Source organism: Littorina saxatilis, linkage group LG6, assembly GCF_037325665.1.
Source record: "Littorina saxatilis isolate snail1 linkage group LG6, US_GU_Lsax_2.0, whole genome shotgun sequence".
NCBI lineage: Eukaryota > Metazoa > Mollusca > Gastropoda > Littorinimorpha > Littorinidae > Littorina > Littorina saxatilis.
Window position 1 is genome coordinate 32,072,472 of NC_090250.1, and position 17,500 is coordinate 32,089,971.

General features: G+C 41.6%; 2 protein-coding genes across 2 annotated transcripts in view; one reads left to right on the forward strand and one right to left on the reverse strand.

The window, feature by feature from the left end:
* Positions 1–12,254, forward strand: part of LOC138969023 (cytochrome P450 3A5-like) — a 21,399-nt gene extending 9,145 nt beyond the window's left edge. The window contains exons 9-15 of the mRNA XM_070341715.1: positions 2,937–3,061; positions 4,129–4,252; positions 4,870–5,027; positions 8,205–8,293; positions 9,273–9,410; positions 11,545–11,707; positions 12,005–12,254. Of these exons, the coding sequence (XP_070197816.1) occupies positions 2,937–3,061; positions 4,129–4,252; positions 4,870–5,027; positions 8,205–8,293; positions 9,273–9,410; positions 11,545–11,707; positions 12,005–12,082 (875 nt within the window). The 3' untranslated portion in view covers positions 12,083–12,254. The remainder of the gene's footprint in view (positions 1–2,936; positions 3,062–4,128; positions 4,253–4,869; positions 5,028–8,204; positions 8,294–9,272; positions 9,411–11,544; positions 11,708–12,004) is intronic.
* A 334-nt stretch (positions 12,255–12,588) lies between these two features.
* LOC138969024 (GTPase IMAP family member 4-like) lies at positions 12,589–15,841 on the reverse strand. The gene has a single exon (XM_070341716.1). It carries the CDS (start codon positions 14,633–14,635, stop codon positions 13,802–13,804), a length of 834 nt encoding a protein of 277 aa, XP_070197817.1. The 5' UTR covers positions 14,636–15,841; the 3' UTR covers positions 12,589–13,801.
* Between the last annotated feature and the right edge of the window lie 1,659 nt (positions 15,842–17,500).

Here is a 17,500-nt window from a genome sequence, read left to right on the forward strand (position 1 = left end):
ACACTGTCTTTTTATCTCTCCGAATATTAACATTATAATGTAAACATTCTGATACAAAATCGTTAAAGGTTATAGGGTCACATTTTCCATGTAGTTTCTTATAATGTTTAAAAACATTGGTCCAAAACGGGTTTTCCATTCTCTGCATCAAAACATTTGCAAATTCCTCTCCTCTCATATTAATTGTTGTAACAGATGGACATGCTTTAAACAATAATCTTGATATTAATCCAGTAAGGCCATCAACTCTTTTTAACCAAACGATTTTTAGAGATGACAGAAAACTTTTCACGTCAACCATCTTTAATCCTCCATCTTCATAGGGTTGGGTGACCGTACTTCTTTTAATTTTATCTCTTTTTCCATCCCAAAGAAATTTGAAAAAAATATTATTTAACTCCATCATAAACTGTTCGTCTGGATCAGGTAAATTAGTAAACAAATGTGTCAATTTGGAAATAGCCAAGGTTTTTAGGACTGTTATTTTACCAAAAGGTGTCAGGTTCCTTCTGGTCCATGAATTCAGAAGTTTTTGAATTTCCTTTAACTTATTTCTATAGTTAAGAAAAACAACCTCGGATATATTCACCGAAAAAATAACGCCAAGTGCTTTAAAATTATCCGGGTTCCAGGTAAAATTCATATCAGGCAAAAATCTTCTTTTGCTAAACTTTAAAGGTCCTAACCAAACTACAATTGTTTTATCATAGTTCATTCTCAGACCTGACAGTGATGCAAAATGTTGTAACACTTTTATACTTTCGCAAAAAGATTGCTCTGTACCATCAAGAAACAGACTGGTATCATCAGCGAATTGTGACAATAAAATATTTTCGCCAAGAATATTCATACCACCAATCTTTTTGTTCTGGCGTACCATAAGAGACAATATTTCAGCACAAATCAAAAATAGATAAGGTGACAGCGGATCCCCTTGCCGGGTGCCTCGACCTACATTAAACCATGCTGAATACCGACCATTGACTGAAACACAGGACTTAATTTTGCAATAAAAAGTAAAAATCCATCGTTTCATGTCATTTCCAAAGTTAAATTTGCTCAAAGATTTTTCAATAAATGACCAGGCAACACTGTCGAAAGCCTTTTCAAAGTCGACCATCAAAAGTAGGCCAGGTATATTATGTTTATTTGAGTAGAACAGGGTATCATATATTAATCTGACGTTTTCACCAATATATCTTCCTTTCAAGAAGCCTTTTTGATCATCATGAATCAGATTTGGCAAAACACGTTTAAACCGTTCTGCAATGCACGTTGATGCAATCTTATAGACCGTATTTAACAGAGTAATTGGTCTCCAATTTTTCAAAAGTGTTTTATTTTTCCCTTCCTTTGGAATACATACTATAACGCCCTGTCTCTGAGTCACTGACATTTCTCCTTTCTCAAATCCACAATTTATAGACCGTAACATAAACTTTCCTAAGTCAGAATAGAAAAACTTGAAGAATTCCGCAGTGTACCCGTCTGATCCTGGGCTTTTGTCGTTGTTTAATTTTTTCACAGCTTTGAGTAGCTCACATTGAGTAAGTCTACCTTCCAATTGTTTACTCTCAGCATCTGTTAATACAGGATGAGCCAGGTTTTCATCAATCTCTTGATTTACCAGTTCGGCTTCTCTTGAAGTATATAATTCCTCATAAAAAGTCTGTGCTTCCTTAACAATTAAAGCATTATCATGAATAATTTCACCATCATCTTTCTGCAAAAAACACATGGACTTCTGGACAAACTGTCTTTTCTCCAAATTACAAAAATATTTTGTATTTTTTTCCCCTTCTCCGGGTAGTTTGTATCAACACTGGGGTTTATAACAACATTCCAATCACCTCCGATAATAATTAACTCATTATTCATCTGCACAATTCTCTCAAACAGTTTGTCAAAAAAAACAGGACAATCAGCATTACTTGGGCCATAAACATTTGCAAGGGTCAGACGTTTTTTCAAAATCTCAATATCAATCAAAATATACCTTCCATCATCATCTTTGACAATATTATGAATCTTATAATCAAAATTATTTTTAAACAATACAGCAACACCTCTACTTGCAGAATCATTACCAGCAACAATACATTCATAGCCCCACTGTGACCTAATCCAATTTTCTTGGTGACTTTTGCAGTGCGTTTCTTGTAGCAAGAAAACATTTCCATTCTGCTGTCTTAAAAAGTCAAACACATCTTTCTTTTTCTTGAAGTCTCCAAGTCCATTTACATTAAAGGAACAAATTTTTAACTCTTCATGGACTACCATTGTGATCAAACACAAAAACCATTATACTTTTTCATCCAAATAACTATATTGATCAAGCGCAAAAAGTGTATTGTAGACCATCCACATTCAACACAAATACACAAATATATATGCATGTAAGCAGCCCTGACCACATTCAACACAAATACACAAATATATATGCATGTACGCAGCCATTTCTCACAAATCGAGCAGAAGAGCACAGCAACAGGTCGAGGCAGTAAAAGCGATAACACTAGGACCAGGAGTTTTTTAACAAAAATTGCAAACATTGGGAGACAGCCCACAAAGGCAGTAGTGATAGAACCAAACTCTGGACAATACATCAGCGAGCAAACAGAACCATTACCCATAATCGACACAGGCATGAGAAAAATAGAACCATACATCCAGCATAGTGATGATAATAGAAATAGAAACGCGACCACCAGCTCAACACACTAACAGGGGCACGAAGGGGGGGCAAACAACATTGTGTGAATATTAGTTTAATGCATAACAAAACGCTAGTACAAATCTAAATCAAATTAGGCAGAGCGCTGTTAAGACTTATGATAAATATCTTTAAACAGAGCGCTGTTTAGAGCTCTTAATTAAAACTCTATAGTAACACTCAAAACAGGTTATCAAGTACTATCATCATTTTCTGTCTACAGTCTTGTTCCCCTTCCTGTCGCCTGTGCTGCACACACTTGGTATCAGCATCGCACCGAAGAAACCAATCCAGTACATGTTTGACATCATCTCAGCTGCAATCAAAGAGAGGCGACAGGACAACAAGGTATACATCACAATCCACTTATACGTTCACGCTTTATAATAATACAAGAATAATCATTGTCGTTTTAAGTTATTTGATGTGAATGAGTAAAAAATATTGTGACTTTTCGTTCGTTTGTTTGTGTTTGTTTGTTTGTTTGTTTGTTGTCTGTTTCTTAGCTTGTTTCCGTCCTCGATGCATTGAAGAGACTTAATTAAGTTGTTTGCAGAATTTTGTACCGTAGAAAACGACAACCTTGTAATGCTATTTTTCTAAGTTCCAAAAAATCTTGTTCATGTATTCAAGTCTTTGAAAGAACGTGTGCTATTTTTTAAAGACGACGAAGTCTGTGTTTGTTCGACGCTCACTCTTGACGGAAAATACAGCGCGCCCTATCATATAGGGTGACCCAAAACAAAAAGAGTACCCAAACAAAATTGAATAACTTTGTCAATTTTAACTTTTTTTTCTTTCTTTTTGAGGTGAGTCAAGCTAATCCACTGCATGGTTGGATGAAATAAAAGCTGTTCTCACAATGAACTATACTAATGATCAACGGACGTTTTGCATAGAGACCTATTTTCGCACAAAATCATACAGAGATGTGCAAGTACAGTTCCAGAGACACTTCGGTCAGCGCGATTTCTATCTTTGGGGGTGTCTGAAAGACAACATCTACAGGAACAACCCACAGACAATCACAGAACTCAAGAGAGCCATCACAACAACCATTCGCGGAATCTCGCAACAGGAGTGTGTGCGGGTGATTGATAACTTTGCGCGGCGAGTTCAAGTTTGCCTGCAGCGGCGTTTGGAGCATGTTCTGTAGAATGAGCATAACTTTCCTGAAAGACAAGCTAGAACGCTAAAAGTTTCTGTGCAAATCATGCAGAGGCTACTTGTGTTTGTAAATAAATTTTATGAAGATTCCTTAATTTTTTTTCAATTTATAACGTTTTGTTTGGGTACTCTTTTTTTTGGGTCACCATGTACCTTGCCCTAAGTATGAAACACAACTCTTGTATCCATCCTGATCTTGAGTGTGACTTTGACCTTGACCGTGACGTTGACCTTGCCGTGGTTTCTAGGACTACAAGGACCATCTCCAGACGCTGGTGGACGCACAGAGGCAGAAGACTGACGACACACCCGTGGATCCTGAAATAGACCACAGAGACGACCTCAAGACATCCTCAACTTGGAACCGCAAAGGTAGGACCGCCTACTTTTCAGTCCAATGTAAACTTTCCTCGAGACGAAGGGAAAGGTTGAGAAAAGAATCGATTAAATACATCACTCGTCGTTTTCTCGTTTTCTTGTAGTGGGATAAATAAACACTTTATCAGCCCTTCGCTAGTGTGTGTGTGTGTGTGTGTGTGTGTGTGTGTGTGTGTGTGTGTGTGTGTGTGTGTGTGTGTGTGTGTGTGTGTGTGTGTGTGTGTGTGTGTGTGAGTGTGCGTGCGCAGTTGTGTTCCCCTTCTTGTCGCCAGTACTGCACATACTTGGCATCAGCATCGCACTGAAGTAACCAATCCAGTACATGGTGTGTGTGTGTGTGTGTGTGTGTGTGTGTGTGTGTGTGTGTGTGTGTGTGTGTGTGTGTGTGTGTGTGTGTGTGTGTGTGTGTGTGTGTGTGCGCAGTTGTGTTCCCCTTCTTGTACGTGCGTCCGTGTGTGCGTCCGGACGTGCGTGTGCGCATGCGTGCGTCTGCATTTGCATGCGCGCGTGCGTGCGTACGTTCGTTTTCATATGGCGAGACACTCATACCAAAGAGGGTAGAAGCTACCCTATTTGCTCATACTGATGCATCTCCTTTCTTTCTTATACAGGACTTACGGAAGACGAAATCTATGCCAACAGTCTCAACTTTCTGCTGGCTGGGTACGAAAATACGGCGTCGGGAATAGCTTTCCTTCTCTACAATCTTGCTGGTAGCCCGCATTGCCTGCGGAAACTACAAGACGAAGTGGACGCTGCTCTGGGAAAGGTACATGAATGCAAGTGTTGTTCTCTGATGGGGCGATAAAAAAAAACAAAGAAAAAAGGGTTGATCAGAGATCAACAGGGCCAAAACATGTTGTAGAACATGGGGGGGGGGGGGGGGATTAGTTGTGTGTGCGACCTTGAAAACGTAGAATGGAACTCCGCATAAAAGAACGTTCCAACGTAAAATCAAACTAACTCCTTTATACCGTATTTTGCCATGTTTAGGCACGGTCATGAAAGGGGTTCCAATGGTGCAGCCATAGTCGTATTTTTAGAGTATGCACAAACACACGCCTCATCCCCTAGATCATTGGTGACCTGAAGAAAGCAGTTAGAGCTGGGTTCAAGGCCATGCCTATTCAGGAAAGCTTCCGCGCCATTGACAATTTCGGAGGTGTAATTTGATAACACCTCAGTTTTGGAGAAAAGGTAAATGTCCGACCATTTTACCTATAGACTCGAAACTTTGTAGAATGGTCGTGGACGAACTAAAGTTCATGCACAACAGCTATCAAAATATTTGTTAAATTCAAATGACTGAAAAAATAACCCCTTCGTTGTAAAGTTTCACTTGCGCAATATGCGCAAATTTAATCAATGATATGAACGCATTCATCCATGGGAAATATCCTGATCCTGCCTGCAATTGCTGTATTGAAGGCATTGATTGTCTAATGTTGATTAATGTATACTATGTCATTTGAATTACCCCAATCCACTCATATACAGAAAAATGAACGACTGAAACGGGAATCAAAGGTGGGAGCAGCAATGCAACTTCAATCACGGTATCATCAGTGGAAGAAAAGTGACTAAAAAGGAGGAAGCACCAATCCACACATAATCACAGTAACATGTAACACAAGGTGACTCGGATGAAGCAGCCACCCAACTAATGTATTATGACAATGAGCAATCTGCACATAACATAAAACCATCAAAGCGATGTTCCTTAAAATAAAATGGTATCCAGGTCACTTGGGTTCAGTTATGTCATAGCATAAAACAGCTCACTGCTCCCATGAATTGTTCTGAGCCTTGCAATGATAAGTAAAGCAATGAGAGCAGATCTGATGCAGTGCACTGTCAATCATTGGCCGGCTGAAATATACTGCAATCTTGATGCAAATTACCATGTAATTTTCTTGGTGATATGGTCATCACTGCAGGCAGTAAAAGATCACCCAACGTTTTGCAATGAAGAACAATGAAGTTATTAGTCGAACAAAAAATAAACAGACGAATAAAGATTGAAAATTGTCAAATGCAATGGGGCTGGATCTCCCTGTTGAAGAACTTTGAGCAAAAGACCACAAATGAGCTAACAAAGAATACTGTACGAAAGTGCGAAATGTTACATGCACTGCAAGATCTCCCTGTTGAGAAACTTTGAGTAAAAGATACCCATTTTATTGCAAAGAAGACATACAGAGTAACATGTATATGAACAGAGTGCGAAGAATTCAAACAAAGAAGACCCGACATTTTTAAAATTATGTCAAATGCAGAGTGGCGGAAAATGTGTTTCGTGAGGAACTTACAGCACACACAAACACAACTATTTGCAAAGTGTAAAAACAACACGAAGAGAGTGAGAAGAACGAGTAACAATTAAAAGTTAACATTGCAAGAAATAACAAAATGTCATATGCAGTGACGATTCTGCTGCGGAACTTTTAGTTTTAGTAACAAGTTACGAAGTTCCTGTAAATAGTTAACACGGTGTTCAAACAACATGAACAAAATGAGAAAAAGAGCAAAATAAATGCAATGGTGACAGTTCTTCGCGTACAGAAATGTTCAGTGTGTCGGTGACCAAAACAAGGAATTCTTGTGAAACCTAGACATATTGCATAACACCAGCGGCGGAGCACGCAAGAATAATGGTTCGATATGAAGACTCGACAGAGTAAACCCTATCATTATCTCCAGAGCGCTTCCAGTAGAGGCTGCCCGCGCTCGTTCACTGATACAAAAAGGTACCAAGTGTCGGTGTCTAACTGTCCCTCTCAGCGGGAGAGTTGCTTTGTCATAACCCCCTCCACTTCTGTTGTTTCAATGCCGGGGTGAGGTCAACGGTCAATCACGTGTGTGTATGTGTGTGTTTTAAATTCATAGATTACAAGCGTAAGCTTGAAGTCACAAAGAGAGGGGAGGCAACTCGGTCGTGTAAGTCAGTGATGTCGCTCAGTTGCCCAGTATCATGAGTATGCATTTTGAACAAGTGTGAACAAGCGCAGAACACACGCTCTAAAAATTATTATTAAAAACTAATTCGACCTTAAAAAATGTGTCAACTGACACTTGCACTCCAGAAGGATTTCACAAAAATAGCAGACCAAGAAAAATGTAATCTAATATACTCGCCGCAAGCGGAGCCTGAACCCCGGACTAGACTGTTCGCAGCGCATCGCCTAAACCGTTAGGCCACCAAACCTTCGCTCATGACAGGCAATAAATTATAAAAATATAAAAACTGGTTGAATTTTATTTACATGGACATTTGTCGTTTGTCACCCATCGCATTTTATAAAGCGCCCTTGAATAGCACAAATACACGATCATAAAGCATTATCATGTCCGGGGATCCAAAAACAAAAAAGGCCGACATAAGCGCATGCGCAAACGCCTGCCGACACCCATAAGCTTTCAGCTATACATGTGAGCCAACGCCAGCGTAGTACTAGGGCTCATGGCCCTAGAACAAAGAGCAGAATAGCGTGTGAAGACAGGAAGCAACAGACGATAAACTGACAAGCTGTGTACTAACGGAGAAAATAAACAAGCAGACAGACTGACAGACGAATACAATAACTGACGAACACACACACACATGTCCATATACGCACGCATGCACGAACGCACCCATGCACGCACGTACGCACTGACACGCTCGTACGCACTTATGCACGCACACACAGACGCATGAACACACACACACACACACACACAGACAGACACACACACACACACACACACACACAGACAGACAGACACAGAGACACACACACACAGAGAGACACACACACACGCACACACACACGCACAAACAAAGACACACAAACACCCACATACTTACACACGTACACACACACACACACACACACACACACACATAATTTTAGCATCAACACCAGTACCACTTTCATGAACTCCCACTTGTTATCTGTGGTAACAGGACGAGGTGGATTACCGTGTGGTGAGCGACATGCCTTACCTCGAGATGTGTCTCAATGAGACGCTGCGACTCTACCCTCCTGGACTCATGTAAGAGTTACACGTTCTATTCGTTGGTTGTTTGCTTGTTTGATTTTGTGTTTTTGTTTTCTTTTAACAATGCTGAGGGATCAATTTTGCCAAAGAGTTTGAAGCTGTTGTTCTTTTTCTTTGTGTGTGTGTTATGTTTTTGCCTGTTGTTTCCTTCTGTCCGTTTTGCTTAAATTCATGCTGTGTTGCTGTACATTTCTGTCTGTTGGTCTGTCTGTTTCATTGTCTGCGTCTCTGTCTCTGTCTCTGTCTCTGTGCATGCTTGTCTGATTTATTTTCTCTCTCTGTCTGTGTCTATCTGTCTGTGTCTATGTCTGTCTGTGTCTGTCTGTCTGTCTGTCTGTCTGTCTGTCCGTCTATCTGTCTGACTCTCTCGCGCTCTCTCTCTCTATCTCTTTCTCTGTCTCTCTCTTTCTAGCTCTGTCTCTGTCCCTGTCGCTGTCTCTCACTCTCTCTCTGTCTCTCTCTCTCTCTCTCTCTCTCTCTCTCTCTCTCTCTCTCTCTCTCTCTCTCTCTCTCTCTCTTGGTTGTCTGTTATATATTCACACACACACACACACACACACACACACACACACACACACACAAACACACACACACACACACACACACACACACACACACACACACACACACACACACGTGCATTGTCTCATTTTTCACCCTACGCCAAGTCTTGTACAGAACTGACCAATCCGCTGTATTACATTGTGTCTGTGCGTGATTCTAATACACGTTTGTTTGGGTTTTTTTTTTTTTTTTTTGGGGGGGGGGGGGACACACAGACGGACGGATAGACGGACTGACTCAAAGACAGGCGGACGTCGGACGGACGGATTGACTAACAACTGAATACGGCATCCATAGACAAACAGACAGAGACACACCGATATTGCGTACTTACCAGCCCGTCGAATCGCTATTTCTTATCTGTCACGCATTAAGAAACGTGTTTGTGTTTGTTTCTTTTTACGTTCAGGCTGGACAGAACGTGCATTGCAGACACGGAGATCAAGACTCTTCATGTTCCCAAGGGAATGCTGATCACTATTCCCGTCTACAGTGTCCACACTGACCCCACCAACTGGCCTGACCCGCTCAAGTTTGACCCTGAAAGGTCGGTATATTTTGAATCCTACAGGTGGGAAACAGCTTCGAAGCTTTTAAGAAGCCTGCAGATGCATTTGCAGCCCTGAAAGTGGCGAGTATTTTACTCTCCATGGCGAGTAGAAACATGTAACTGGCGAGTAGAAATGTTCATCTACTCTAGTACTCTCCAAATGCGAGTCAAGTTGCTGAAACAAATGGTTGGTTTGGCAAGTAAAAATTGCTCTCTAGCTAGCAAATATTCCATCTTTTGGACTTTCGGGCTGATTTTAAGACAGTATGACGTAGGTTTTGACAAGTTTAGATTTTTTTGATTTTTTATAACTTTTTAGGGACAGTAGGACGTAAGGCCTTTGCAGACTCAACGAAAAAATCCATGTTTTTCGTATTCTCCAAGAATAGCAATAGTTGCACACTTTTTAAAAACGTTGTGTATATCCTTTAAAGGACATGGATGCCATGAGGATTTCAACACGAGAATAATCTTTAAGAAGTGGCCTCGGTCATGTCGCGGACAGAAAATGGCAGAAAACGCCTGTGAAAGCTCACTCGCATGACTTAGCATGGCTTCTGAAAGAGCAGTTTCCAGGAACTTGACTTTCGTTCGCGTTCAAACCATTGCGCTGTGAGCTTGGGGTGTTGACTATGTATACAGTAAAATTGTACTTTTGATTTTGTCCTTTTAACTTGTAATTTTCAAATTATTCCATTCAGTCTGACAGGATACATCTATATTGTTAACTCTTCTTCTGGCATGTTGCATAACTGATGTCACAAATGACATGATTTAATGTGCATTTTGCGACATGCGTCAGCAATTAACTGTAAGTGTGATGGCTTTGCGTTGAGGAGTACAGTGTCTTGTCCCATTACCCGCTAAAATGGCTTATAAGACCGCCTTTTATGACTTTTGAGAAGAATGACACCAGCACCGTTCACACACACACACACACACACACACACACACACACACACACACACTCACACACACACACACACACACACACACACACACACACACACACACACAATGAACTAGGAGAACAGAATGAGCTCTGTAGATAAATCAAGAGGTATACTCTTCCATATATATTGTGTGTAAAAAATGTCTGTTTGTCTGTCTGTCTGTAAAAAATTCCATTTCAAACGGCAGAAATTAATATGTAAGCGCCTAGGACTATATCTAGATTAGGCGCATAAAAATGATCATAATAATAATAATAATAATAATAATGCAGATTGCGGACACGTCGCTTGAAAAAAAACCTCTTTTGCTGTTACTTTCATTGTTATTTCTTCTAAAAATGTGCCGGTCAAGATACCCAGCTTGCAATGTTCCAACACTCATGGCTGGTCCAAATGGTATTCGCCTTTCAACACATGCACCACTGTATATACAGTAATACCGCCGCATGTATACATTTTCATGAAATGCAAAGACGTACATGAGAATGCAAACACACACACAAACTATCCCCTGGCTGTAACTATCTCACTACTCCTGTTCGGAAAGCTGCACTGCAGTCGTTCCGGGTGCATGTTCGGACAGGTTTGGAACATTGGAGGGGTCTTTTTGTTGGGTCCTGCACATTTGGGGGATCTAAAGAAAATCTGAGAAAGTGTGGACATTCATGAAATTACGTTTAGCAGTAAATCTGCCTAGGCGAGACAGCATCAACGCTCCATGTCAGCTAAAGATAAGTTGACTCGCTGTCATGGCACATGTTACAATACATTGCAATGCAATGCAATGCAATACAATGTAATGCAATGCAGTACAATACAATGCAACGCAACGCAACGCAACGCAACGCAACGCAACGCAACGCAACTCAACGCAACGCAACGCAACGCAACGCAACGCAACACAACACAACACAACACAACACAACACAACACAAGTACAGTACAGTACAGTACAGTGCAATGCAATACAATACAATATAATATAATATAGTACAATACAATACAAAACAATGCAATACAAAATATTGGAATACAATAATGATTTATTATCTCAAAAGACAGATTACATGTTAAAGTCATCCGATGACAAAAAACAAAAAAAAGTAACATGATGCATGGATCCAACCTGCGGTAGTTACACGTTCGGTGACAAATCACGACAGTTATACATGTTCCAGGCACACATCGGAAGCAAGAGCAACCCGTCATCCGTTCAGCTTCATGCCATTCGGGATCGGCCCCAGAAACTGTATAGGCATGCGCATGTCGCAGCTGGAAGTGAAAATGGCGGTGGCGTGCATCGTGCAGAAGTTCTCTCCCTTTCTCTGTGAGCAGTCGGTGGTGAGTAGTGGGGACTTTCATGGATGTTTGTGTTTTTGTCCGGTCTGTTTTGAAAACAAATTGTGATGAAAGGAAAGGGTGCGTGTGTGTGTGTGTGTGTGTGTGTGTGTGTGTGTGTGTGTGTGTGTGTGTGTGTGTGTGTGTGTGTGCTTTAGTGTGTCCGTGTGCGCACGCTTGCGTGTGTGCATGTAAGCCTATGTGTAAGTGAATGCATGCATATGGCTTTAATTTGTGTGTTCTTATCCATTGCTACTCCGACGAAATCCGAAAGCTGTGTTTCAATTGATGTGTGTGCAGTTTCCTGCTAAGGTCTCCACGCATGTTCGTCTTGGACCAGAGGAAAAAATGTGGATCAAGTTCAAACCTCGTGCTTAGTGAAATGTTTCAGCTGTGTCGATACAGTTTACGGACACAGATGTGCATTAGTCCTCGCAGTCACTGTTGCCTTTATACGATATTGTGTATTTTGATTTATATTGTTTAATCCATAGTTGTTTGTTGTTGTTGCTCAGCGTGCATGGTTTCATAATAGAAACTCTAATAATCACTGACTGTGTGTGAGTGTGTGTGTGTGTGTGTGTGTGGGGTTGTATGTGTGTGTATGTGTGTGTGTGTGGGGGGGGTTGTATGTGTGTGTGTGTGTGTGCGTGTGTGTGTGTGTATGTGTGTGTGTGTGTGACTGTGTGTTTGATGGTGTGTGTGTGTGTGTGTGTTTGTACATTGTGTGTGTGTGTGTGTGTGTGTGTGTGTGTGTGTGTGTGTGTGTGTGTGTGTGTGTGTGTGTGTGTGTGTGTGTGTGTGTGTGTGTCAGACAGACAAACAACCGACACACACAGACAAATAGAAAGATAAAGGCAAATAGATAAACTCAGACAGAGAAACAGACAGACAGACAGACAGACAGACAGACAGGCCGACAGCCTGTCTGTCTCTGTCTGTCTGTCTTTCTGTCTGTATATATATACATAATTCAAGAAACTCTTTTTCCTCTGTACCACTCCACACAATGAAAGCTGGAAAACTTTTTAAAGCTTAAAAAAGCTTATTTATACAACACAATAAAAAGTCCAAACCCAAGCCAGAATGTCGCATCCTTTTATAAAGCCACATTTTCGGCCCGCAGGCCTTCTTCAAAGGTAAACAGACCAAGCGTCTATAGTTACAACACAGCAAATAAAATTTGGAATTTTAAAAAGATGCGACATTCTGGCTTGGTTTTTGGACTTTTTATTGTGTTGTATATATATATTATTCCAGAAGTAGAGAAGTAGTCTGAAGGGCCGGGAGGCAAACATTAAAACTGAGTCCTTATACTCTCAGGAAGTCATGAGCTTTTATTTTTTAAATTTCATATTTCCATTTCGTTTTCAATAAAAACAACAGTCTTAATCGTAGATGTGGGATGCCTGAAAGAGAAAGTTTTTTTCTTTCTTCTATTCTTGTTCATTCGTTTACATAACAAAAACAAAACAACATCTACTCTTAGATATATATTTGTTGCACTTGTCTGGCCTAATGATTTTAAAACCCATCGACATATTGAAGCTCAATCCAAACCAATATTAGTATGATCTTGTCAAGAAAACCGATAGCGATGGCAATAGGTCGTTTCTATGTTCATTAAAATACTGCAACAACAATATAACTGACTGCCATTGCAAACAAATCTGACAAAATACACACACTTTGTGCTAGCATTTATAAAGCAAACAACACAAGCAAATGTTCTGGCAAAACTGACGTCATGACTTTGGTGATGTCGTTCAAATGTCGCTCAAATTTTATGAAACAACAAATGATTCGAATAAGCATCATTTTGCCGTTCTTGTTTTAAGCAGAAGCTTACAGTTGTGAGATCCAAACATGCTGGTAACACTTCCTCATTACAGATACAAGGTAATGAAGACTACGGCGTTGTCCCCAAAGGGGCAGGATATAAACATGGGTGTGTTTGGTGTAAAAGGGGCAGGATATAAACATGGGTGTGTTTGGTGTAATTGTTAGTATATCTAGCTGTCCAAAGCAGATATTAACAGATCTTGTTTCAGGAGCCTAGCCGCTGTCAGGTTACCCAGCAAAAAAACACTGTTTGCTTCAGAAGAGCATGACACAACATACTACCACACCAACGATAGAAGCCATGACAGACAGACACGTCCTGGCCCTCTTTCGGGTCTTTGCCTTTGCATTCGCCTCCTGTTGCGCAGCGATCCGTGCTTGCAGCTCTTTGTTCCTTCTCTCACTTTGCGCTCGAAGAAGCTGAACGTTTACGGTGATGGCGTCCGTCATACGTGTCACCTTCGCCTGGAGGTGTTCTGAGGCTGCTGCCAGTTGCTGCTGGTGCTCTACGTTGCCCCGAGCCTGTTGTTGCTGCTGTTCGTCCGCTCTGCGCTGCAGGTCCTGCGCGTACCGTGTCACCTGCACCTCCCTGGCCTCTACCTCACGCGTCCGCTTGCCTACCTCTTCCTCGATGGCTTCCCCGAGCTGGCTGTAATTGGACACCACGTAGGTCCGTTCTCTGTTGACGGACGACAACTCTCTGACTCGCTGCAATAGTTGCGCTACTTGCGTTCCTTGTTCCTCTCCGCTGACCGCCATGTTGTTGAAGACGACGTACCTCCTGTTGCAGTCGTCCATAACGGCGCGCAGCTCTTTGGGCGCCTTGAGAAGCTTCTGGCCCAAGTCTTCCCCGGCTTTCAACGCGTCGCCTCCCGTGAACACTACGATCATGTGACCGGTGACATCAGAACCGAACAACAGCTTGAATCGCTGGTAGGCCGGGTACTCTTCTTTCGTGTAGCGGGCCCCGTATCTGATGACGTAGAGCGCAGCGTGGAAGCCCGGATGCATGTTGATGACGGCTTTAATGAGCAGCACACCCATCTCCTCGTGGCTCTGGTCAGTGTCGAAGAGACCAGGTGTGTCCATCACCTGAAACACGGGAAAACCAAAGACGTTGCAAAATACCCGTCCTTTGCTTGCATAGCATCTTGTAAATCACCACGTTCGGGCTTTTAAATGTAATACGAGCATCCTTCCCGGCTCTTATGTACTCACAATAAGTCCTGAGCCTGGCTGAGTCTGGGCAGAGTGAGAATATTCTGTGAAATGATGTTCGGTATGTTTACATGTGGACAGATGCTCGATGCTACCAAAAACGATACAACTTTGGCTTGGTTTTTAATGCTGGTCGACTGAGATTTCAACAATTTCATACTGTGTGTTGCTGTGCCTGATTAAATATTGCACGCATACAAACGTACTACCGCGACAAGGCAACTATCACATCAAATGTGCTGCATCTTACCATTGCAAAGCAGACGAATTGTTGAACCACTACATTTTCGTTCAAGATGCCGCTACTCTGTTTTGTGTCACTATCAGGCTTTTGATCTAGGGCGCTATGAGCGCCCTCAGTTGTTATTACGTTGGGCTGGAATTGTACAGGATGGTCCAAAAAAATGTAGACAGTTTTGCGTGCCTGTCATTTCTGCTACAGGGCTCCCACCTATTCTTTTTTCACCTGGAATGTCTCACACAAGCATGAAAGTTTAGTCAGGCACATTTTTTTCTTCTTTGCAACATCATTTCTGGGCGTAGTTCAATAGTTCATCACATTCTCAATCCAAGCACCTCGTCCCCAGATCTTTCTCCTCCAGATTTCTTCCTCTGGGGGTACTTGAAGGAAAGGGTTTACCACAACAATCCACAGACAATACAGGCGCTAAAGGAGAACATTCTTCGTGAAATCAGGAGGATTCCACTCGAGAACTTGGACAGAGTTTTCAACAACTTCAATGTCCGTGTCGCAGCCGTAATCCAGAGACGAGGTGCTTGGATTGAGAATGTGATGAACTATTGAGCTACGCCCAGAAATGATGTTGTAAAGAAGAAAAAACTGTGCCTTACTAAACTTTCATGCTTGTGTGAGACATTCCAGGTGAAAAAGAATAGGTGGGAGCCCTGTAGCAGAAATGACAGGCACGCAAAACTGTCTACATTTTTTTGGACCACCCTGTAGTTTAGATTCAGAGGTGCACAATATCATGCTTTTGCAGCTATAGAGTATGATTGAAAGCGCAAACGACTGCATTGATAATGTATGAACACGTGGGTCACACGGGGCCCCGATGTCTCAAGGGTTGAATAAACCACAAGAACTGGTGTGAGAGGTTTACTTGTGGTAAATAGCAATTCAAGTGATCTGTAAGTGTCATTTACTGTTGTTGAATGCTGTTGTGAGTGTGTCCAATAAGGTTAGTATTGCTGTTTTTGTGAAAGATGGCATCGTTCTGTAAACCTCATGTGAGGCGGAGTGGGGCTTTAAGTAGCTATGCTCAGTCCACCGTCACAGACACATGGCCTGGGTGTTAAACGAAGAAAGACAACTCCCCAGAATCTGTTCAGCTTAGAACTGCAATGTTACCTCCCTTACATTGACAATATAATGCCGTCGTTGTATTTCAACGGGAAACAAGTCGCGTAAGGCGAACTGACAACATTTAGTCAAGCTGTCGACCTCACAGAATGAAACTGAACGCACTGCTTTTTTCACCAAGACCACATATTCGTAGTTTCGTCAGTCCACCGCTCGTGGCAAAGGCAGTGAAATCGACAAGCCATGCAGAATAGTGCGGTAGTGGTCGCGCTGACCAGGATAACACGCTTTTCTGTATGTCTATTCTTTTTAGCTTACTGAGTTTGTTTTTAATCCAAACATATCATATCTGTATGTTTTTGGAATCAGGGACCGACTAGGAATAAGATGATATTGGTTTTAAATCGATTTTGGAAAAATATTTGTAATCATAATTTTTATATTTTTAATTTTCAGAGCTTGTTTGTAATCCAAATATAACATACTAGATGATTACCCGCTTCGCCGGGTACCGGCTTCGCCGGGAAGAAGTAGAGCCGAATACCAGGCTGCGCCTGGGACCCGGCAGTGTACGCCGGCTTTGCCGGCGCACGAAGGAAAGGAGATAAACGCGCAAAACACTGGAGACCTTCTAAAAATAGTAACGTGCAGTTACCTTCTAAAAATAGTAACGTAGTAACGGGAATATGGATTGACCCCACACGGAGAAAGGGAGATAATCGCGGCTGAAAACACTGGAGAAGATAAGGAAGAGTTCCTGGTAGTGGATCCCGACAATAACAACAAAACAAAACAAAAATCGGTTCAGCGCGCACAGCGCTGCGCGCTGAGAGCAAGTGTTGAAATATCTCATCGATGAGGTTGTGTCCGGGGTGTAGCTGAATACGGTGTCCAAATTTGAAAAAGATCCACCGAGAACTTTGGCCGTGCATCGCGAACAGACAGACAGACAGACAGACAGACAGACAGACAGACACTAGTCGTATATATATATATATAGATGTATATGTTTTTGGAATCAGAAAATGATGAAGAATAAGATGCAATTATGTTTGGATCGTTTAATAAAAAAATAATTTTAATTACAAGTTTCCGATTTTTAAAGACCAAACTCATTCATTAGTTTTTAAGCCACCAAGCTGAAATGCAATACCAAAGTCCGGCCTTCGTCGAAGATTGCTTGGCCAAACTTGGCCGATGAAAATCGATTTAAAAACACTTTAATCTTATTCCTTGTCGGTTCCTGATTCCAAAAACATATAGATATGATATGTTTGGATTAAAAACACGCTCAGAAAGTTAAAACAAAGAGAGGTACAGAAAAGCGTGCTATCCTTCTTAGCGCAACTACTACCCCGCTCTTCTTGTCAATTTCACTGCCTTTGCCATGAGCGGTGGACTGACGATGCTACGAG